This window comes from Neodiprion lecontei, chromosome 3, assembly GCF_021901455.1.
Source record: "Neodiprion lecontei isolate iyNeoLeco1 chromosome 3, iyNeoLeco1.1, whole genome shotgun sequence".
NCBI lineage: Eukaryota > Metazoa > Arthropoda > Insecta > Hymenoptera > Diprionidae > Neodiprion > Neodiprion lecontei.
This window is the reverse complement of record NC_060262.1, coordinates 24,384,591-24,408,247: the sequence shown is the minus strand read 5'-3', so window position 1 is coordinate 24,408,247 and position 23,657 is coordinate 24,384,591. Positions and strand designations below refer to the sequence as shown.

Below are 23,657 nucleotides of genomic sequence, written 5' to 3'. Positions count from 1 at the left end.
TGTCTTGGGGAAATGTTTAATCAAGCTGACAATGATTCGTGTGTTTACTAATTGAATTAGTTTGTGACGATGGTTTGGGGCTGAAAGTTATTAACGAAATTTCAAAATCGTACGTATGCGCCGGGGTCGTACAATCTGTGCCAACCTGTGTGCCAGAAGACTTTTCAAAGATATTAATTATTCAGCGCACAAACGGTAAACTCGGAGCTTGAGGGTAACTAAAAAAAAAAAAAAGAAGTAAGAAAAAATTAATAAATAATCCCAAGCATCTTATTTGGCGTATAAGAAGTGTACAGATTATTCTCTCTTTTTCTTTTTCCTGGTCGAAACTTTTCAACAAAATGCAAAAACTTAGCCGAGTTCCTGACTTCCAATATCGCGTGCGGGTGAAATTAAAATTTCGCTGCGTTATCGGGCGCGCTTATCCCACGTGACTTCACTTTCGGGAATTCTTTTTTTTTTTTTTATAATTCAAGCCCCCTGAGCCAGCTATGAGAAAAAAAAGTCGCGAGATGATTCTCTTAGGATGGATCAAACGACGGCCCCTCGGCATCCACCGCAACCCTTTTCCCCATTCTCTTGTATCTGGCTTAGGGTTCGTATTACATACAGTAGTTCCGTAAGGGTTCATTCCCTCGAAATATTCCCCGAGCTCGTGAGCTCCCCGCGACTGCGTGGGTGTATATAAATATACATGTGTGCCGGTAAGTACGACATTGGGCCCGCATCAGGGCTCGGCAGACTAGAAACGCCATCCGGATTATCTTCACTGATTTAATTTATTACCGGAATATCACCAGCTGATATACTTTACCTTGAGTTATGCCGCTTAAGTTCGCAAAGGAGCGCGCACGCCTTCTGTAAGATGAAGTAATTCAGCCTCTGATCCTCGCTGCAAGCTCAATTAGCGGTCGACTTATGGCTCTGACGTTCATCTAATCAGTCAGTATTGACGGTTAAGGCACGCACTGAAATTCCTGTCGTTTACGTGAATATACGATTGTTTCTCAATCTCGCTTTTTATTTTGTTCTCCGATACAATGCCTGGTTAACGAACTCGCAAAGAAATCAGACACCCGAGATATACCAGATCGATTTTTTTTCAATCTGCGATACGTTACGATGTAGTAAATCAAAAAAGGTTACGTACATGTTTTTTTTTTACGTACCAATTCTGACGTTTAAGCGGTGAAAATCACTCTTACAGTTCAACCATAAAAAAAGATCCATCTGTTGATAGTAACTAATGCTCAATTGGTTTCACCACACAGTTTTACGTTACCATCGAGGAAACGTAAAATATCGGTTTTTCATTTCATTCATTTTCAACCACCAAAAAAATGGCGAATGTGGCTCATTAATTTGATCCCTCACCCTACAATTCATTCAAAAATTATATCATTTGCTGAAACCTTCTCAGCCTTTGAATTTTCACGAAAACTGTACACGAATCACGCAACCTAATCAGCTCACTTTTTAGTTTCCAAATTGAATATCTCTTTATACTGTTCGATGTCCCAGTATTTTGTATATACAGTTTAAAATCCCCATGGAACTATTACCATTTAATATATAGTCTACCGAAAGAGTAGTTTCTTCCATTAATCCGATGTTGAAATCAGAATTCCGATACTTTTTCATTGCATTATTTGGTCAGTAATTCAATGATCATTTTTAATTTGTTTTGCTCTCGACGAATTCGCGACGAAGTCACCCAAACCAGTAAATTGTCAACTTTGCAGAGAAAATGAAAAAGTTATTTCGTCAGCGCGAGTAGTTCCTCTTCAACGAAGTCCGCGGTACCGTATTTCAGCCAGTTTGTTTAATTTTCAAAGTTGAAGAGTGACGTAAGTAAAAGCTGTTGTCAGCCGAGTCATTCTACCACCCTAACAGAATATTACAATTTTTCTCCGTGACCATCAGGCACATTTAGCCACCGCTTCAACTCGTAACCCACTTCAGGACTCACCAACTTTTCTCGCGACCCCTTCCGTTTCTTGTCATGTGTACAACTCTGCGGGGCTGAATTATTTCGAAGCAATCGGGGATCGACAGGGGTAAAGAATTTAATTACCCAACGGGATTTTACGGTGCACCGAAGCTCGAATTCCCTCTCTCTATATTAAACCGCGATCCCACGAAGCGCATCCCTTCTGGGATACCAACTACAGAAAAGAACCTAGAATTCTTGAACGGATGCTGGTGGATACCGGCGCCGGCGCATCGCGCTTGCCAATGTTAACTAACGGGTGCTAATTAGGTGTAATCAAGTATGCAACGTGTGTTCCCGCCGTTAAATTACTGCTACAAAACGACCGGGGGTTGGTCCGAAAGCGCGGTCTGAATGGAGACGCGTTTTCCACTCGGTGGTATGCGAGTTATACGAGCTTAAAGAGCTCGTTGTACATCTGGTCCGTTTTATTCCAGCGTCGCGAGTGGAAGTTGATCGCTCTTATTTTCGCTCTAAACGATTCCCAGCGAGCGTTTCGTCGATGGTTTTTGCGTCAATCGTACAAACGTTACGATACGGGACAGGTTTGTTTAATCGCTTCACTACCCCGAAGTGTTTTGCTTTAATTTCTTTCGCTGCAGCAGGAAATTGTGTAAGCTTCGTTTCATAACGAATTGCCACTTCGCCAGGCGAATCGGTTTCAACGGCAGTAAAAATAACAGTTGCGTTTATGGCCTCGGTGCAATAACGTTATGGTGATTCGAATGAAAAATACCGCTGTATCGTTCAGTGAAGACACAGCAGGCACTGCATACTTAAACGCTTGCCCGCTTCTCCGGTAATTGGTAAACAGTTTATACGCGCAGCTCCTCAAAGACTCGAGTAAGTATAACGTGGCAGGGAATTCAGGTGGAATATCGTCCAAGTTTACACGGAGCCGACGAAACTTTCCAGACGGCAAAGGAAACTGAGCCAATCCGTAGGAATCTCAATCTCTGCCCCGGGAATGGATTGAGTGAATTTTGCCATTTTTTATTCGTTGAAAATTTTTACGTTCACATATTTTTTCAGAGCAAATGTACTAATAACTTGATCAAAGTCGATATATTTCAGTACTTCAGACTTGATATTAAGCAGTACCAACGGCGCTAGGGGATCCGACAACGAATTCCAAAAATTAATAAAGGTAGTTCAAAATAGATTGGTTTGCTAAACAAAACTTATAACGCATCAGTGATATTTTTCAAAAAAACATTTCCGTTGTAATTATTTCTTCATACCAACAGACCGATTTAACTCGCTTATGAGTTTCAACAATCCTTGGCAGGGGTTTTTTTTTTTTTGTTGTTTAAAAATGAAAAAATTCATCGTAATCACTGGCATGATTTTTGTCTTTCGAAATTCCCACATCTGAAAAATGCAACACAGCTTACCCAAATATATTAGACATTGAAAAGATGAATCAGATCACAGCAGGGCGAACTCTATGATGCCTCTAAATCCACCCCTGATTGAGAGGCTGCGCCAATGCATTTTTTATTCATTGTAATTTTAGTTTTCAGTCAGTCGCACCCTACAACTTGTAACTGTCCCCAATTTTATAATAAACTAAGTATTTCTGTTCAGAAAAAAATCCGCTAATGTTCGTACGATCATATTTCTGTACGTGCGTCGTAACTCACCTACTCCCAGGTGGCATACTTGTCGAAGTGTCGTTAACCATTTGGTTAATTGGGGCCGACATTATGTCGACAGACATAGAATTTATCCAATTAAAAGTTAGCAGAAAATCGGCAAGACGGTGACTGTTGTCGATAAGCCAAAAGTCAAAACCGGGCCTGTCGTTATACGTCGACGAACGTCCTCTACAAATCTCGAGATCGAGGCAACGTCAAAACCAAAATTGGACATCCTATAGATCTCGCCGTTGCGATTATAATGAGAAAAAAATAAATGTGATAATTTTCGAAATTTCAAAGTTTCACTTGACCGTTTTTATATGGCTACAAGTCAATTTACAGTCGACTTGTACACTATTAATTGTCAATTGATAATTAGTGGCAATTTCTAGATCGCTCTTTATTATAGCTGACATTTAGTCGACTACTGGCTTTAAATATGACGTTTCTTACAGTCTCCAGTTAGATGGCTTCATTTCTGGCCGACAATAAGTCAGATACACTCGGCTAGTAAGATGTTGCAACATGCGTTGATCACATTGTGAGTTGTCCTTTAACTTAACTCAATCGGAAGACGAGGATCTCTGATTGTAACGTCCCGTGTGACGAATTGGTAACAGGAAAAACGTAGCGAAGTCGAGAAATTCGTTCAGAACGAAACGCTAACAATAGCTTCGACATGGTAAAATGAGTATTTAAGAACAATCAATGAAGAGAGAACGTATAGTTAACTTACTCCCTGCGGGCAAGATGAAATGTCAGTACCACTAATAATTTATGTTATGTGCGAATTGGACTATACAAAGAGCCAGAACCAAGCAGGGAAACACACGTTCCGTTACGATGAGCGGATATATTTAACCGAAGAAAGAACCGAACTCTTTTTTTTTTGTCGTTAATAAATTACATAAATTCGCATGTCGATAACATTTACAATGTATTACCTGAGCCTTGATTGTCGCATCATTATTCTCAATTATCACAGGTCAAACTTCCGCTTTATTGAACTTTCCAATTACCACAGCCTAGTGCAATTGCATAGCGACGTAACTGGAAGAATACCACGGAGGTGCAAGTATTTTTAACACGCGTATCGTTATTCCAGACTATTATGTATTCATGGAATTACCACAATGCTATGGTAGTCATTTCTCATCGTTCTCTACTGCATATTCCAATTTCATGAACATGAACTCGATTGGAAACAATACGATGTGGCAGCCACGTATGGAAAAAAATATTTCAACCCTCCATATCAGTGGCGTCAATTTTATTCAATTTTGGTCAAACTTAATTATTTTTAAAAGAATGTAAATTCGAAAAATTGTTGATTTCGAAAAATCAACGACGGAGCCAGGAATCGAACCTTAATTATTTTTACTTGGTTTTCTAAAGAATTGAATTGCTGAGTCACAAAATTTGAAATCTTGTTAGGCAGCTCTATTATTCACCTCTACTAGTGTTTGTTATTAAAGTCAAGTTCTTCTGTCACATTCGATTGCTAAACACTGAAGTCACGTGAAGTATAATTGTGATATTGATTTACTTGATCAAGGATGCTCAAAGCTGGTGGTAGCATTGCGAAACAGCATGCGGCGGTGTGTCGTTATTGTGAATTGAATTATCATAGTGAGCTGATTTGATTTTTAGCATACCTTGCATTACTTGAATTATCTCTAATATTCCTAAATTTGACACGCATTATTGTTCAAACCTGTGCATGTACAATAATCATGAAAATTATTTGGTCAGCCGTCAAGTAATGAGTTCGCTATGTGATAAACCAATTGCATTTAGATAGCTCGAATGTTGGCTTGACAATGTATCTCATGCGTAATAATCAAGTATTGGACTTTTCCTAATTTAAGACAAAGCCAAGTGTCTATGAATTTTCCCGGCTGATTATTACACTATTAAAAATGTAGTCGACCCTGAAATGAATAGCGTTGCAAATTTCGTTTCTATTTCCATTCATTCAATGAGGAACAGAATAAACAATACTGTATTGTACACTGCTAAGTAGATTTATTATTCCCGTGAATTCATGTGCGACAATTCATTAATCTTGGTAGGGGAAACCGGTGATATAAAAAGAGGGCTGTCTACTGTTGGAACACCATTGCTTCGAGGTTTTTGGGACGGTCTCGACGGAAGTACTATTTACTCTACAGAAGCGCAGCAATATGCCTAACAAAAGTGGAAGCAACGGTTGCAGCAAGGGATTACCGTTTCCAAAACCAGGTGACGAGGTAGTGATTTCTGGGATTGCCGGGAGATTCCCGGAGTCACATAACGTAGCGCATTTCCGAGAGAACCTTTTCAATAAGGTAGACCTTATTACCGATGACGATCGTCGTTGGAAATTGGGTAAAGCATTATTCATATCTGTTTATGTAAGAAGATGTAATGTAGTTCGGTACGAACAATTTCGAAGTATTTAATAGAGTTCATCACATTTGATTCCGTTTTCAAACCTTTTTTTAGTATTCCATTCGAGTCCCTGCGATTGAATTTACTCTTATTTGCAGAAAATTCAGATATTCCTAAGAGAACTGGAAAGGTAAACGATATTGACAGGTTCGACGCACAATTTTTCGGCATAAACTTCAAGGAAGCTCACACGATGGATCCTATGGCTAGAATGCTGTTGGAACACACTTACGAAGCTATCATTGACGCTGGAGTCAATCCAGTGCAACTTCGTGGAACTAGGACTGGTGTCTTTGTAGGAACTTGTTGTAGCGAATCTGAAAATGATTGGATGTATACAACATTGCAGGTCAGAATAATAGAAACTTGTAGTATACTTGATAGAATTACCTATAACTTCACCGAAAGACTTACGCGGGTTAAGGTAGACAAATTTGCACTCTCTCGTTATCGATGCGTATTCATGGAACTTTGAAAGTGATCTCGAGAAACCATCAAAAACAAATTCATCGACCAATTCACGCGCATGAACCCCTATACGGCTAAACTTGTTCCATTAAAACTGCTGTAATGTATTTCGGTGTATTCTTGTTCATAGCATTCCCGTATTGCATAACTTGTTTCCTTGACCTATCACTTGTGCTTTAGACATCAACTCTCATTGATGTTGTTGCAAGTATATTCGAGGTGAATCTGTTTCTATTATGGGTTATTGCAATGCCAGGAATGCAAGTGATCGATTCACCAATGTGCGATAGTTTATCACCCGTCTCTATCGGTTATTGAGAGTGCGACTAATTAAACTATTAATAGTTGCCTCTTTTACTTATACCAACCGATCGAACCAGCGAGTTGTGAGGTTACCTTCAGCCTTCAATTGTTCGTGTCCTTTCTTCTCTGAATATATAGAAAAAAAACCATTGGCGTTTGATTGAACGCTGTATTAACTATGGCTTATGTAATAATAACACAGCTCTACGAAATAAATACTTTTTTATGTTGCTCTGATTTTTTCTGTGAATCCTGGTGTTTGAGAACGTAAAACTTACGAATATAATTATGATTATATTAGATTGGCTCTGGTTTTTATGTTATTGTAGTATTGTATTCGAGATGACTCAATGTTTAAAGGCGAATTTCTCTTGAACGGTTAAAGTTCTATATCAGTAGTTTTTTATAGATAGTGAAATTTCCTATAAGAATCTGTTGATACAGATAGTTTATTAGATGTACGTTTAGATGGTTTATACGTCAGACGTTTATGAGATACATTTTTTCCTAAACTTTTTTACCTGTTATTTAAATGAAAAATGGAAAAAAATCAATATTAAAAGCTCGTATTTGGCTGAGATATTCTATTTAAGATGCTCTACCGAAAGTTTGATGCGTGTTTAAGAGAAATTTTTTTATTTTTTTTTCGGAACACCCCAATACCCCCCCTTTCGAAGAAACTTGTCGTACCCTCTTTTTCATGGCGAGAACAACAAAGTATTATATTTCTCATATTTTTTATACTTCTGTCCGAATAAAGTAAGCATAACTGAGGTTATTGATAGTATTTTTTTGATAAACTTTAGATATTAAAAAAAAGAAATCGAATTTTTCACATAAACATTGCTTTTTTGAGTCATATTTGAAAATGCCGATAGAATAAATACCTAGAGCCAATTTCGAAAAACTACGCTTACTCCTAAGGTCGTTGACATCGAATCTTTCTAAGACGACTCAAATATCAAGAGCAACAAAACCACTGTTGGCCAGTGTAAGCAATGTGCACCGAAAAAAAACTTCAATAATTGCACAGGTGAACGGATGGAGTGCAGTCGGCTGCTGCAAGGCTATGATGGCTAGCCGAATGTCTCAATGGTTGGGATGTACAGGACCCAGCTACTCTATGGACACAGCATGTAGTTCCAGTTTGTTCGCAATGGATCATGCGTACAGGGCAATTAGGACCGGTGAATGTGAAGCAGCCATCGTTGCAGGGTGCAACCTATGTCTCCATCCATACGTGTCAAGCCAATTCTTTCAGCTCGGTATGAAAAGTTGTCTCAAAAGATTAAAACAAATAAGCAGTTTGTTCACAAATGTAAACAAGTGTCATCTTACGATATTGAAATGAGAAATTCATTCAAAGATGAAGAGACTCGACAAGCCCAATTGACTCTGATTTTGCGAGCACAGGAATTCTCTAGGCCTGAACGTTGAATTTAACACCAATATCGTTCGTCGTTTCTCAACGAATGTTGTATTACAAAATTTCATGTCAAATTCCTTGACTGAATATGTGTGGCGACATCAACGATAGTAGACTTACGATGAGAATATCGTCTTTCCGGAGTACGGACACGATTCGACCTGTTGAAGTGTTCTCTTGAGCTGAGAAATGTAGCCTTTGATGTCTAAATCAATCTTATGGGGCTTTAGTCCATTTGTCCAATGCATTTCAAATTGTAGCTATCTTCAACAATTTATCGATACTTGACTATTTTTCCGACATTCGATTTTGAAAGTTGCCCTCACCAGTTTCAGTCATTCAAATGGCATCGGTTGCCCAAAATAATACACATCTACAAGTTAAACACTATAATCATCGTACGTCATCTGAAGGAATATCTGTTACAGAATTTTCAATTCTCACGTGCTCATGTCAACAAGTCACACACACAAATCTTAAATGTGCTTCACGCGACGAATTTCAAATATATATAGAACTTTCAAGATGTGAATATAAACTTTTTCAAAACGATTAATTCATTTTGTGGAGAAAGTGTTGATTCTTCGTGATTATTTACGGCTTCCTGACCGCTGAACTTCATGACTGACTCTAATTTCTTACAGGCATCGGCTAGATTTGCAGCAGCTTGGTGGTCTTTGATACTTGAAAAGAATTAAAAATTAGTTGAGGCAAATAAGTAGATGTTGCGTGACTGATCTGTAAGAAAAGACTGTGAATACGTTACTTGAACAGTTAGATGAGTGAAATGCGGTAGGAAGGAATGCAGTGCAAGGGGTTTTTTCCGTTAAAATATATTTTCAAGATTGTTACGCGTCGTGATTACATCGTTTCGCGTGTAGATGTGTATTATTTTTGGCTACCGGTTATATTTATTGTTAGATGACTGATACTAGTAAGTGCAACTCCGAGAAGCAAATTTTGGAAGAATAGTAAAAAAACGCCAACACGGTTAGAATTTCGAATCCACAGATAGAATAAGGGCCCATGAGATGGAATTAGACGTCTGGGCTGCATGTCTTAGCTCAGGAAAATATTTCCAAAAGTTTGAACTATTACCGTGCTCCGCAGAAGTATGACACTTTCTTTGTTTGTACACCTCGATGAATCTTTCTTCACTGTGAACAGCTCCGGAGGTTCGATAAATTAAAACTTGATAATCATTGCCCAAGTACACGTCGATCGAAAATTCACATTTTATCGACACTTCCATTGTGAATATCCAATATTCGCATCTTCCCAGTGATAAAATCTCAATTTATGTAATTCCAATTTCACTCTATCAGGTGTACTCTCTTCCGACGGACGCTGCAAGTCATTTGACAATGAAGCGAATGGCTACGCCCGCAGCGAAGCCGTGTCTGTTATCTATCTCCAGAAATCGAAGGATGCAAAACGTATTTATGCGCATGTCGTGTACACCAAAACCAATTGTGATGGTTTCAAAGAAGAGGGCATCACGTTCCCGTCAAACAAGATGCAACGCACATTACTTGAACAATTTTATGACGCGTGCGGAGTTCCACCGTCGAGTTTGGCTTTCGTAGAAGCACACGGGACCGGAACCCCAGTTGGTGACCCTGTGGAACTCGATGCTATCGACAAAGTATTTTGCCCTGGTCGAACTACTCCACTACGAGTTGGTACAATCAAGTCAAATATTGGACATACCGAACCAGCAAGTGGTCTTTGTTCTGTAGCCAAGGTATGTCCCACATAGCACAAAACTTAAAGTCATCAAATACACGTTCACAAGATTACCATTAACCATTGACATATTTTTACCTCGAAAAGATATCTTCAGGTCCAAAAAATATCTTCATGTTCTGAAGATGTTTTCATGACTTTGAGGCATGAAAAAACGATGGACTCAAAAAAGTACGATATCATTTCGACGACTTTCACTTTTATGTCATATGGGGTGGTGCCCATGGTCGCTTATAATAATGAAATTTATATCATATAACTCTGCGCTTTAAGGGGCCCTTCAAATATCACGTCACGCTGTTTCGGCCATTTTACCATTTTACCCTCCCCCCCCCTCCCGCAACGTAATGTGCATCACTTTATTCTCGCGGCTACCCACCCATCTTAATACACACACACACGCGTCTATCCGAAAATGGTCGGGGGTGATTTTCCTGATCTTGAAACTTTGAGATCTAATGAAAACTCAACACTCTTCGTTTTCGGGGTGATTACAACAACTTCCTATTTTCTCTGAAAACAGAGAAAGGCCAAGTTAAAAATGTCCATACAATAAAATGCTTGAGACGAAGAAGTGTTTGAGACAAGGAAGGGTTCATACAAGGAAATGGAAGATGAAAAAGTCGGGTACGAATAAATGACGTACGATGAAATGTCCGGTAACCGAATGGCCGACAATCTTGCGGCATCTCTAAAAATGCTGAAGAGTTTTCCCTTACGATTCGTCCTTTTTATTTAGTTTCACACCTTTAAACATAAAACAGCATTATGATTGAGCATACTAACCGTTGAAATATTTTAATCATAGGTTGTGATTGCGATGGAGAGTGGATACATTCCGCCAAATATAAATTATAATCGTCCACGTGAAGGAATCGAGGCTTTGGAAACTGGTCGCATTCAAGTTGTCACTGAACCAACGCCGTGGGAAGGCGGTTACGTTGGCATAAACTCTTTCGGCTTTGGGGGTGGTAACGCACACGTGCTTCTGAAGTCGAATACGAAAGAGAAGATCAGAAATGGCTCACCTGACGACGATATGCCCAGACTTGTTGTCGTATCCGGGCGAACAGTGGAAGCTGTGAATACTTTGTTGGACGACGTACGTGTTATATTTTTGCACCGATCGCATCTTATTAGCTCATGTACATGTACCAGCATACACAATGATACTGATTCAAGCAGTTAAACTTCACGTACTAGACTTTCGTATTTGTGACTCAATTGAGACTCCTCCGACGAAAGTCGGAAATGGGGGGGATTTCACGGGAGCGGTAAAAAATTGAATAGGCTCAATTTAAATTTTTTCAAATTTTTTCGAAATCCCATTGTTATCCAAGATGGATACTTGAATTATTCTGCATAACATAGAAATTCATGTGAAAAATACTTTCATCGTAAAAACTACATACATCGTCTTCATTTCCGACCAGCATCCCCATGGTAGAAAACACTACGTAACGCACTCTTAACGCTTCTCATAATCGAGGATAATCAATTTTCTCGCAATCAGTAAGTTGTATCACGCCATTAAATGTGAGAAAATCTAATGATAACAGCTCGAGAGTAGACCAGTAGATGTGGAATACGTCGGACTCTTTCATAATATACACGCTAGAGAAATTCCCGGCCATCCATACCGTGGATACACGATATTTCCTCCCCGGGGCGTATTGCGGAAGAACGTGAGAGATGTGCAATATTATTCGGGTGGAAAACTGTCGACAACGCTGATTTTTAATGGATTTGGATCTCAGTGGATCAAAATCGGTGAGTTTTAAATGCTAAACCTTGGACTAATCCGTGGATAATAAGTATGGCTTTGGCCTAGCCTCATAGAGTGACTCACTACCCAAGCTGCCGAGTAGCATAGCGCTATTTAAGAATTCAGGTATCCTTGGATAGAAAATACAGAGTACGGTATGAAATTGATACAAAAACAAAAGAAATAAGATTAAAATTTGTTATTTTATACTAGTATAATGTATACGTTACAAAGTGGTTTTCTGTGTCTGCTATCGAAATCTACATATCATTAAAATAAGCGAGTTGCACTCACAGAATTGATTGCCTTAGCACCAATGCTTGTATCAACGTTAGTTTTTACTATCGCAACGCAGAATAAGTACGCGGACTAATTCAACTTTGCCCGTTGAACAGGTCAAAGCCTGTTGCAAATCCCGGTATTTGCGAAGGCTCTACAAAAGTGCAACGTTGTTCTGAAATCTTACGGTGTAGACATTCTTGATATTTTCATCAACGAAGATCCGAAAACCGTCAACAACATTACAAACTCGCTTGTTGGTAACGTTGCAATACAGGTAGAGTGTTTCACGGTAACCTTAAATGTTATAAAATTAGAAATGACATCGATGTTTTAGTCGAATAATACTGTTTTCATGGAGTCGATAAGATAATGCAGATCTAATGAATCATGGTAATAAATACACATATTTATTCATTTGCAGATTGGTTTAGTTGATGTATTGTCATCCTTAGGGATTACACCGGATTACGTTATTGGGTATTCAGATGGAATGTTGGGCTGTGCGTACGCCGATGGTTGTTTGACTGCAGAACAGGCAGTTCTGGTGGCACACTTCAAAGAAAATGTACTCACAAAAGGAGGAGAATGGCTCGAATCTTCAGCAAACGATGTTTGTAATCATGAAGATTTGACGCTTTTGCCGAAGCCGAATTCTGAAGTCATTAACGACGTTGTTACGGAGAATTCTTCAATTGGCAAGCAAGAGAAATCTCGGAAAAATTTGAAAACGAAGGTAAATCATAAGTAACGAGACGATTCAAAGAAGCCCTGAATCGGAGATTGAACATCACATTCTCTCTAAAGATATTACGGCAATAGGTATAACAATTATCGGGAATACAATTATGTTTATAGGATAGCGATGAACTTGCTAGGAATGAGACCTACACCAGCATCATCAATCACAGTGAAAATACCGTAGCAGCAGATCCGAAATTACTAGCTTACTTGCGACAAGTCATTCCGGATCCAAAACCACGTAGCCATAAGTGGATACAAAAAAGCGAGCGTAAGAACAGTTTGGATCAGCTTTTTTCAGCTGAATATTACATAAAGAATTTACTTAACCCAGTTGCATTCGAAACTGCATCGTACCTAATACCGAAAAATGCAATAACTATTACAATGGCACCTGATAATCGGCTACCAATGAACGGAGCCAATATTACTTTGACCAAAGATGAAATTGAAAACTACCTGGAATTCTTACTTGTCGCCATTGGAAAAATGTACGAAGTTGGTTTGACTCCACAGTTGAGCAAGTTATACCCCGACGTTCAATATCCAGTCAGCCGTGGGACTACGATGATTTCTCCGTTGATACGTTGGGACCATACCGATGACTGGTACGTCTTGGATTATCGTAACATTGAGAAACTTACAGCTGGAGAGAGAATCGTTCGTATAGATGTCACTGACGATGAGTTTGACGCGATGCCAGGGCATGTAATTGATGGAAGAAACTTGGTACCTGCAACTTGTTACTTGATAATTATGTGGCGAACTTTGGCAAGGATACAACGCCAAGAACATTATGACTCTTCGGTGGTATTTGAAAACGTGAAATTTCACCGGGCTACTGCTATTCCAAAAAAAGGCAATCTTGAGCTTCAACTTTCGATTCACAAGGGTGAGAATCACTGATGGTTCGCATTAATATTCCATGCTAACATAGTACGACGAATCTTTGGAACACGAACTGATACGTAATAACCTAAATGAATCTTCGTCTTAGGCTCAGGTAGGTTTGAAATCGTCGATGGTGATACTTCTGTCGTGACGGGTTTCGTTCGTACCGTTTCAAACGCAGCTCAAGAATGCATCAGGCGCGAGTTGCTACCCGGGAAAAACGAAGATCTCGTCTTGAGAAGTAAAGATATCTACAAAGAGTTGCGTCTTCGGGGATATCAGTATGCCGGATTGTTCCGTGGCTTAAAAGGGGCATCGCTCGGAGGGACCAAAGGTCTTATAGCATGGGACTCAAATTGGATAACCTTCATCGATAACATGCTACAAACAAAAATTCTTGGAATTGACACTCGAGGCTTATTCGTTCCCACGGGTATTCGGAAGCTGGTCATTGACACAAAGTTGCATTTTGATCAGCGACGATCAATGCCCGATGGCGAAAAAGGTAAGGATGATAATCCTCGTTAAGAATATCTCACGTTCAACGTAAGCAAAAGAAAATAAATCAGAATTTGAACTCAGTGTTTCCAATTTTTTTATATTTTTTTTCAAACATTCTGTAGAATCAATGAATTCCTCTGGTGATTTCGTCTTTTCTTTCTTTGACTGTCGATACGAGTCTTACAAGTTATACGAATTTGGAACATACGAATTACGTGCAAAAATTGGAAACGAGCCTGCTTTCAAATGATATTGTCTTCGGTCGCCTGTATCCTACAGATTTGATCAAATAATAGTTTCAAAACTTCTGAGAGATACTTCTCAAATATGCTTATGAAATTTTCCGATATTGAAAAATTCCAATTGTCATAAACAACTATATTATTTATTTAGTGTATAAAAGGTGTGTTTCATTCAACGACTCGAGTTCGAAAAATTAATTTTCATGAACATCTCTCACCTTAATTTCAATAAAATAATTTCACAAACGGCCCTCGTTTAGTATTCTCTTATTCTGAGAGCTCTACGATTATATGCATTTTCTTCGTGTTACAGTTTTTTGAGAACTGCCAGTCACGAAATACAGAACATTCGTACAAGAGTGATGTAAAATGGGTCGATCGGTTTTTCCTCCAAGAACTCAATTTAAAAAATATTAGTTTACTCAAATCAAGATAGTGGCTCGCTGCAAATATTTTTTCATGTTAGTAACGTATTGGTATTTGATTTAATCGATCACCGTAACTTGTTTGTGACAACTCTGAAATAGAGTCCCAATATATGTCGAAAAAATCGGCAACAGTACTGAAGGATAATATGACAATCACAAAATATGATAAAATGGAATTCGATGACGTCCGAAGGAGGTTGGATTAATCGGGAGTCCGCCTTCATGATCTGACGTATTGCTGACGCCATCGAATCCATTGAACGTCTTCAAAAGTTTTAATCGATTGGGTATTCGTATTATCATTGCAGTCTTCCCGGTAGAGGTTTACGAAGGTTTGGACGTTATCGTCGCGGGAGGAGTAGAAATACGTGGCTTGAAGGCTAGAGCCATTTCCCGAAGAAAACCGAATGGAGAACCGGTTCTTGAGAATTACAAGTTTGTCGCGCATCGCGATAAAGCTGACACCGAACTACAAGTGGTGACCAGCATTGCTACGCAGATAGCGCTTGAGAATCATTCCACTCTAAAAATAAAAACCATAGAGATATTCGGCGAAGCGGGAAATTTGTTATCTGAAACTTTAATATCTCCTCTTATTCAGAACGTTTTGAATAACTTGCCATTATTACAAGCGGATGTAAATATCATTGCCCCACTCGAAAAAATTGCGGTTGATACAATACCCGCAGGTATTACAATTTTGGAACTGAAAAAATTGTCCACCGAATCAGATGCCCTTCTAGTTGTTACTCATGGACTGCTTTGCAATAAGAATATCACAGTGTTGAAAGAGGTCCAAGCGGTTATGAAACGGACAGGTTTCATACTTGCCAGAGAGCCACTGGATGCGAATATTGATAGTCTTCGAAGTGACTTGAGTGAAAACTTTGATGTCATTCTTGAGAAATCTACGTCAACCGAATTACTACTTCTTCTACGTAGCAAACAACAACTGTCTACACTGACTACCGTGGTAAGAGTCAACAACGATGAATTCACATGGATCGAGAGTCTGCAAGCTGCTTTGAAGGAGGAGAAAGATAAAGTTGTTCATAACGGAAATCGAGTACTTCTTGTAAGTGAAGGAGATTACGAAAGTGGACTCATAGGATTGGTTAACTGCCTGCGGAGAGAACCAGGCGGTAAAGTTGTACAAGGACTGTTGATTCAAGATTCAAAAGCTCCAACGTTCTCTTTGGAAAACCCGTTATACGCCGAACAGTTGGAATTGGGTTTGGCGTTGAATGTTCTACGTCCCGGAAGAGTGTGGGGGTCCTATCGGTTTTTACCACTGAAACCGTTGGCTCCCGAACCAGTCTACCATACTAGACTGAGTCAGGGTACACCTGGTGATTTAAGCTCTGTTCAATGGTTCAAAGGTATGATTCAGCCCAAGGACCAGAACAAGGACATCATCCAAGTGCATTATTCCTCGATAAACTTTCGAGATATTATGCTACTCACTGGAAAACTAGCACCGGAGGTTATCACTAAAAAAAGACTGGTACAAGGTCACGCGTATGGGTTCGAATTCTCCGGAAGAGATGTAAATGGTCGCGCCGTTATGGGGATGATTGAGGCCGGAGCTTTTACGAATCTATGTTTTGGTGAGAAATATCTTACTTGGCCGATACCGGAGTGCTGGACTCTAGAAGATGCAGCTACGATTCCAGTTGTTTATGGAACAGCATACTTGGCGCTCACGTGGACCGGTAAAATGAAAAAAGGAGACAAAGTTTTGATTCATGCTGGAAGCGGAGGCGTAGGGCAGGCAGCTATAACTTTAGCACTTCACGAAGGCTGTGAAGTTTTTACAACGGTTGGCACACCACAGAAACAAGAATTCATTAAAAAACAATTCCCACAAATCGATGACGATCATATCGGAAATTCTCGAGATACGAGTTTCGAGCAACTGATTCTTCGGAAAACGCAAGGACAAGGAGTGGACATCGTACTAAATTCTTTGGCAGAGGAAAAGTTGCAGGCATCGGTTCGTTGTTTAGCAACTGGTGGACGATTTCTGGAGATCGGGAAATTCGATCTCGCCGCTGACAATCCTCTGGGCATGGAAGCCTTTTTGAAGGGCATCAGTTTTCATGCAATCATGTTGGATAATTTATTTACTGGCTCTCCGGAAGTGAGAAAAGTACAATGGAAAATGCTGACCGAAGGTATACAGAGTGGTGCTGTCAAACCACTCGTTCGGACTGTATTTCCAATGGACCAGGCTGAAGCTGCTTTCAGATACATGGCAGGCGGGAAGCACATTGGAAAGGTTTGATATTTTTGTCGTATCATATTACATCAGTGCTTAAATCAACGTAAGAGATGATCGATTTCGGCCTACAATAACCCATGGCTTTTCAAAAACAACATGATATTACGACGACGTACATGTACCGTAGTATTTCCTTTTGGGGTGCCGAAAACGTTCTTCAACTTCCGACTACCACGAGTGTTAATTGTGTTCCTGCGTTACATGAAAAATCCCACAAGCGTAAGCTGCAAGTATTTTGAATTTTTTCATCAGTATTAGAGCCGTTCTAATCATGGATATAGGGATGTAGGGATATAGGATCGTTTGCTCTTGTTCGCGTCACTATAAAATTCAAATTCGATGACTCGATGGTGTATCTACGTATGGCAATGCTTCAATCGAATTTTTCAAACATTGTCATCAAGAAGTGAGTACAATAACTTCTTCCGAATCGATACAAGGAAATGAATTGCTTCGGCTTATCTTTTAAAACAAAACTTATCGCGTTTCGATTTCTTTATTCTTCGTTCACACTGATTCCAACCCTCCTGCTATTTCATAAAAAATTGAAAGTACCGTATTGCAAACTCTTGATTGTTCTTTGACAATGACATTTAAAGGGTTAACTCCTTCAATCAAACAAGCATCGCAGGAAATCTTTTGAGTGTTTGGTGCCGCCAAAGGCAAATAAGTCTGTAGATCGGCATAAAATTACTAGCTATCTAAAATCATGTGAGATATCATTCCAGAATATGGAACTAAGTCTGAGCACGTGTTAATCTTCGGTGTTATCACAATACTCAACATGAATTTAGTAGCTATGTGATGCATGTATCAATCCGATTTCTTTTACTTTAGAAGTAAAATTAAAAATTCGTAATTATTCTTGGAACACTTTGTTCTTGTGACCAATAGAGAAGTATTTTGAAGTTGATCGGGATATAATTATAGATTAAATTGAATCTTCGCGCTCGCCTACGACTCATAATGCAAACTTACGTTAGGCGTAAAAAGACCTATTTTGACTTCTTGATGCACAACAGACTATTGCAATCTCAGCACAAAAAAAAAAGTCAATTTGTCGATTGCTTTTATATTCCGGATTTTGATTTCTCTAGAGGTTAACTATTCAACCTGCTCTTTTAGGTCATTATCAAAATTCGTGACGAAGATGCAGGATGTCAGTGTCTTATGCCTCTCGCATTACCCCGTTATTACTGTTCAGAGGATGGCAGTTATCTCATTCTTGGTGGCCTGGGCGGTTTTGGTCTTGAGCTGGCCGATTGGCTCGTACTTCGCGGAGCGAAAAAATTGGTTCTCACATCCCGTAAAGGAGTTATTTCTGGATATCAACGTTTGAGAATTAATATTTGGCAAAGTTACGGAGTGAAGGTTATCGTCACAGTAGGAAAAGATGCCTGGACGCGAGAGGGATGCCAGGCTATTCTAAGAGAAGCAGCGTCACTTGGACCAGTTCACGCAATTTTCAACTTGGCTGTTGTATTAAAGGATGCCCTCTTCGAAAACCAAACTAAAGAATCATTCGTAGAGTCTTTCAAGGTCAAGGCCTGGACGACGAAGCAGATGGATAAATTATCGAAAACGCTGTGCCCGCAACTCAGGCAATTCGTGGTATTTTCATCGGTATCTTGTGGCAGAGGTAATGTGGGACAAACTAACTACGGAATGGCCAATTCCATCATGGAAAGAATATGCGAAAATCGAGTAGCAGAAAAGTTGCCTGGCTTAGCCATACAATGGGGAGCCATAGGCGATGTCGGACTTGTTGCTGAAATGCAGGAAGATAACAAAGAAATTGTTATCGGTGGTACCCTGCAGCAAAAAATACTCTCGTGTCTGCAAGAACTCGATGCTTTTCTGAATCAAGACTCTCCAGTAGTGTCGAGTATGGTAGTTGCTGAGAAAAGGTCCCGTGGCGCCAGAACGAATATTGTCGAGACAGTCGTGGCTTTAATGGGTATGACATTTATTTATCCTATTTTCAATAGGCTGATAATGATTCGGTTATTGAAATCCAATTATGCGGAGAAATTTGCGATCCAAATTTATTCACAGGACTCAAAGACCTTAAAACGGTTAGTCTGCAAACACCGTTGTCAGAACTTGGAATGGATTCGATGACGGCAGTTGACATCAAACATACGTTGGAACGTGAATTTGAAGTATTTCTGACAGCAGCGGACATTCGTAGTCTTAATTTTGCAAAGTTGCAGGAAATGTCAGCAAAACAGACGAAAGAAAGTGAAAATGAGAAAGAGCTGGAGCTTAATACTGATGAAAACTTGACGGGCATGAAACTGCTTCTAAGAGTTCTGGGCACTAATTATCAATTGGACAGAAATGTTTGTGTCCCTTTATCGACACAGGCAAAGAATGGAAGACCAGAAATATTGATAATACCTGGAATCGAAGGAACACACTCTATATTACAGCCTTTGATCGGTAAATTGAAATCACAAACAACATGTTTGCAGCTTGGGATAGCTTCTTCGAAGTTCAGTTCAATTGAGAACTTGGTTGACTATCTGATCCCAGTAAGTGGTTTTTGTTCCACCAATGTTCAGTGCAGTGTATTCGAAGAGGTTCCACCGTCTACCAATAATCTTTCAAAACTTGCAGCATGTCGAAGCCAGGTACGAAGGATGTCGCGACTTTGCGATCGCTGGGTATTCCTTTGGATCTATGGTCGCGATTGAGCTTGCAAGACGCTTGGAGTCCAAAGGTTTTAGCGGTCGACTAGTGTTGATAGATGGTTCACCTGATTACATAAAGGCTCTGTGCCGCGAACACATCATCGTTGACGACGACGCGCAGATGCAATCTCTGTTATTACTGGGATTCATGGATGCGGTTGACCCATCGAAGAGGACAGAGGTAACGGCTTGACCCATAAATATTGCACAGGAATTCATCATTTTCAACTGCAGAGTTGTCGTTCTATGTTGTATGACAATTGTAATAATGACGAATACCTTATATTGTGATTTCGAGAGTTTCGTCTTTCTTCTGTTCTATCATTAAAAATAATTTCGTAAAATTATGTATTTCAAGATAATTGTATTTTTTCTGTTTGAAGCTGGCCCTAGAGTTAAAAGAGTGTTCCACCTGGGAGGAGAAGTTGACAGTCTTTACCAACAATGTACCTGCGGATAGAAATTTGAATTTCTCTATAGAAGACCAACAAGCCATGTGTTCATCATTTTACAATCGAGTCAAAGCTGTCCTGAGTTATAACTTTCCTGTAACGTCACGCCTCAACACACCGATAACCTTAATCAAACCAACGATTCAAGCCGTACGCACAATGTCAGAAGACTACGGTCTGGGATTGGTGAGAGTCAATTTAATAATCGCACTGTCGCACGAGTGTGAATCTTGACAACTGTAACAATATGTGGGCTACCATACACGATCTCTAATATATTTCAACACGCTATTGGAATAATGGCATAAGAACGTTTATAAATCTGACCAATATCGTATTTGCAGATCACTTGCAAGAAGGTAGAAATATGCTACGCGAAAGGCAACCATATCTCGATGTTGGACGATGACATTTGTGCAGCAGCCATCGATGGAAAATTTCTCGAAGATATCGAAATATGCAAGTCAAATGGAACATTACCCTAGAATTGAGAACCCTGAACACGCATATACATTCTCCTACAAGGAGAGAACCAGTGTCGCATCCTCGATTACTGTTACCCCTAAATACTGAATAAATGGATTGATATATACTTTGTTGTTAGCTGTACTTTTGAAAAAACTCACTTGTCGGACCACCGCATGTAAGAACAAACCTTTCGAAGCGAATCGGGAGAAATTAACCTGTATTACCGTCGCTTGTAGAAATGAACTTGTAGAACTGTTCACTTGTAGGATGACCCACGTAGGACCGATACTCTCGTTTCCACAAACAGTGCGATTGCGTAAGGGTGGGGGTCGACGTCCCGAAAGACCAACAAGTCGACTGATTGAAAACCCAAAGCTGTCAAGGTACGAATTTGAAAGTAACGAATGATCAGTATACCGAAATTGAGATTTTCGATAAATCAGCCAGTAGAATAACTGTTTTTGCCTAAAGTTCATTCAACCGAATGCTCTTTTATCCGAAAAAGTATTTTCAGAACAGTCTGCATTTCGAATGAACAAAGCACGAAATGTGAAGATATAGAAAAATAATAATTCCGAAATTGTAAATTGATAGCGGCTAATACTTCGAACACCCAAAAAACTAAAATAATTATCTGTCAAAACTCAAAGTTGAAAAGGTGTAAAATTCTGATCCAAAAAATAGTTTACCGAAATACATTAGACATTGAAAAGATGAATCAGATCACAACAGGGCGAACTCTATGATGCCTCTAAATCCACCCCTGATTGAGAGGCTGCGCCAATGCATTTTTTATTCATTGTAATTTTAGTTTTCAGTCAGTCGCACCCTACAACTTGTAACTGTCCCCAATTTTATAATAAACTAAGTATTTCTGTTCAGAAAAAAAATCCGCTAATGTTCGTACGATCATATTTCTGTACGTGCGTCGTAACTCACCTACTCCCAGGTGGCATACTTGTCGAAGTGTCGTTAACCATTTGGTTAATTGGGGCCGACATTATGTCGACAGATATAGAATTTATCCAATTAAAAGTTAGCAGAAAATCGGCAAGACGGTGACTGTTGTCGATAAGCCAAAAGTCAAAACCGGGCCTGTCGTTATACGTCGACGAACGTCCTCTACAAATCTCGAGATCGAGGCAACGTCAAAACCAAAATTGGACATCCTATAGATCTCGCCGTTGCGATTATAATGAGAAAAAAATAAATGTGATAATTTTCGAAATTTCAAAGTTTCACTTGACCGTTTTTATATGGCTACAAGTCAATTTACAGTCGACTTGTACACTATTAATTGTCAATTGATAATTAGTGGCAATTTCTAGATCGCTCTTTATTATAGCTGACATTTAGTCGACTACTGGCTTTAAATATGACGTTTCTTACAGTCTCCAGTTAGATGGCTTCATTTCTGGCCGACAATAAGTCAGATACACTCGGCTAGTAAGATGTTGCAATATGCGTTGATCACATTGTGAGATGTCCTTTAACTTAATTCAAGCGGAAGACGAGGATCTCTGATTATAACGTCCCGTGTGACGAATTGGTAACAGGAAAAACGTAGCGAAGTCGAGAAATTCGTTCAGAACGAAACGCTAACAATAGCTTCGACATGGTAAAATGAGTATTGAAAAACAATCAATGAAGAGAGAACGTATAGTTAACTTACTCCCTGCGGGCAAGATGAAATGTCAGTACCAGTAATAATTTATATTATGTGCGGATTGGATTATACAAAGAGCCAGAACCAAGCAGGGAAACACACGTTCCGTTACAATGAGCGGATATATTTAACCGAAGAAAGAACCGAGCTCTTTTTTTTTGTCGCTAATAAATTACATAAATTCGCATGTCGATAACATTTACAACGTATTACCTGAGCCTTAATTGTCGCATCATTATTCTCAATTATCACAGGTCAAACTTCCGTTTTATTGAACTTTCCAATTACCACAGCCTAGTGCAATTGCATAGCGACGTAACTGGAAGAATACCACGGAGGTGCAAGTATTTTTAACACGCGTATCGTTATTCCAGACTATTATGTATTCATGGAATTACCACAATGCTATGGTAGTCATTTCTCATCGTTCTCTACTGCATATTCCAATTTCATGAACATGAACTCAATTGGAAACAATACGATGTGGCAGCCACGTATGGAAAAAAATATTTCAACCCTTCATATCAGTCGCGTCAATTTTATTCAATTTTGTTCAAATTTAATTATTTTTAAAAGAATGTAAATTCGAAAAATTGTTGATTTCGAAAAATTAACGACGGAGCCAGGAATCGAACCTTAATTATTTTTACTTGGTTTTCTAAAGAATTGAATTGCTGAGTCACAAAATTTGAAATCTTGTTAGGCAGCTCTATTATTCACCTCTACTAGTGTTTGTTATTAGAGTCAAGTTCTTCTGTCACATTCGATTGCTAAACACTGAAGTCACGTGAAGTATAATTGTGATATTGATTTACTTGATCAAGGATGCTCAAAGCTGGTGGTAGCATTGCGAAACAGCATGCGACGGTGTGTCGTTATTGTGAATTGAATTATCATAGTGAACTGATTTGATTTTTAGCATACCTTGCATTACTTGAATTATCTCGAATATTCCTAAATTTGACACGCATTATTGTTCAAACCTGTGCATGTACAATAATCATGAAAATTATTTGGTCGGCCGTCAAGTAATGAGTTCGCTATGTGATAAACCAATTGCATTTAGATAGCTCGAATGTTGGCTTGACAATGTATCTCATGCGTAATGATCAAGTATTGGACCGTTCCTAATTTAAGACAAGGCCAAGTGTCTATGAATTTTCCCGGCTAATTATTACACCATTAAAAATGTAGTCGACCCTGCAATGAATAGCGTTGCAAATTTCGTTTCTATTTTCATTCAGTTA

General features: G+C 39.2%; 2 protein-coding genes across 5 annotated transcripts in view; one reads left to right on the top strand and one right to left on the bottom strand.

Moving 5' to 3' along the window:
* LOC107225916 (TWiK family of potassium channels protein 18-like) overlaps nucleotides 1–23,657 on the bottom strand; it is a 261,304-nt gene that overhangs the window by 88,969 nt on the left and 148,678 nt on the right. The gene's annotated exons all lie outside the window — the stretch shown is intronic.
* On the top strand, nucleotides 5,779–20,781 carry LOC107219939 (fatty acid synthase). The gene is made up of 16 exons (XM_046734323.1): nucleotides 5,779–5,997; nucleotides 6,159–6,409; nucleotides 7,865–8,096; nucleotides 9,583–10,001; nucleotides 10,812–11,105; nucleotides 11,563–11,773; nucleotides 12,164–12,324; nucleotides 12,472–12,783; nucleotides 12,906–13,680; nucleotides 13,786–14,184; nucleotides 15,159–17,128; nucleotides 18,257–19,088; nucleotides 19,187–19,665; nucleotides 19,751–20,005; nucleotides 20,208–20,462; nucleotides 20,621–20,781. Exons 1-16 carry the CDS (start codon nucleotides 5,814–5,816, stop codon nucleotides 20,759–20,761), a joined length of 7,170 nt encoding a protein of 2,389 aa, XP_046590279.1. The 5' UTR covers nucleotides 5,779–5,813; the 3' UTR covers nucleotides 20,762–20,781.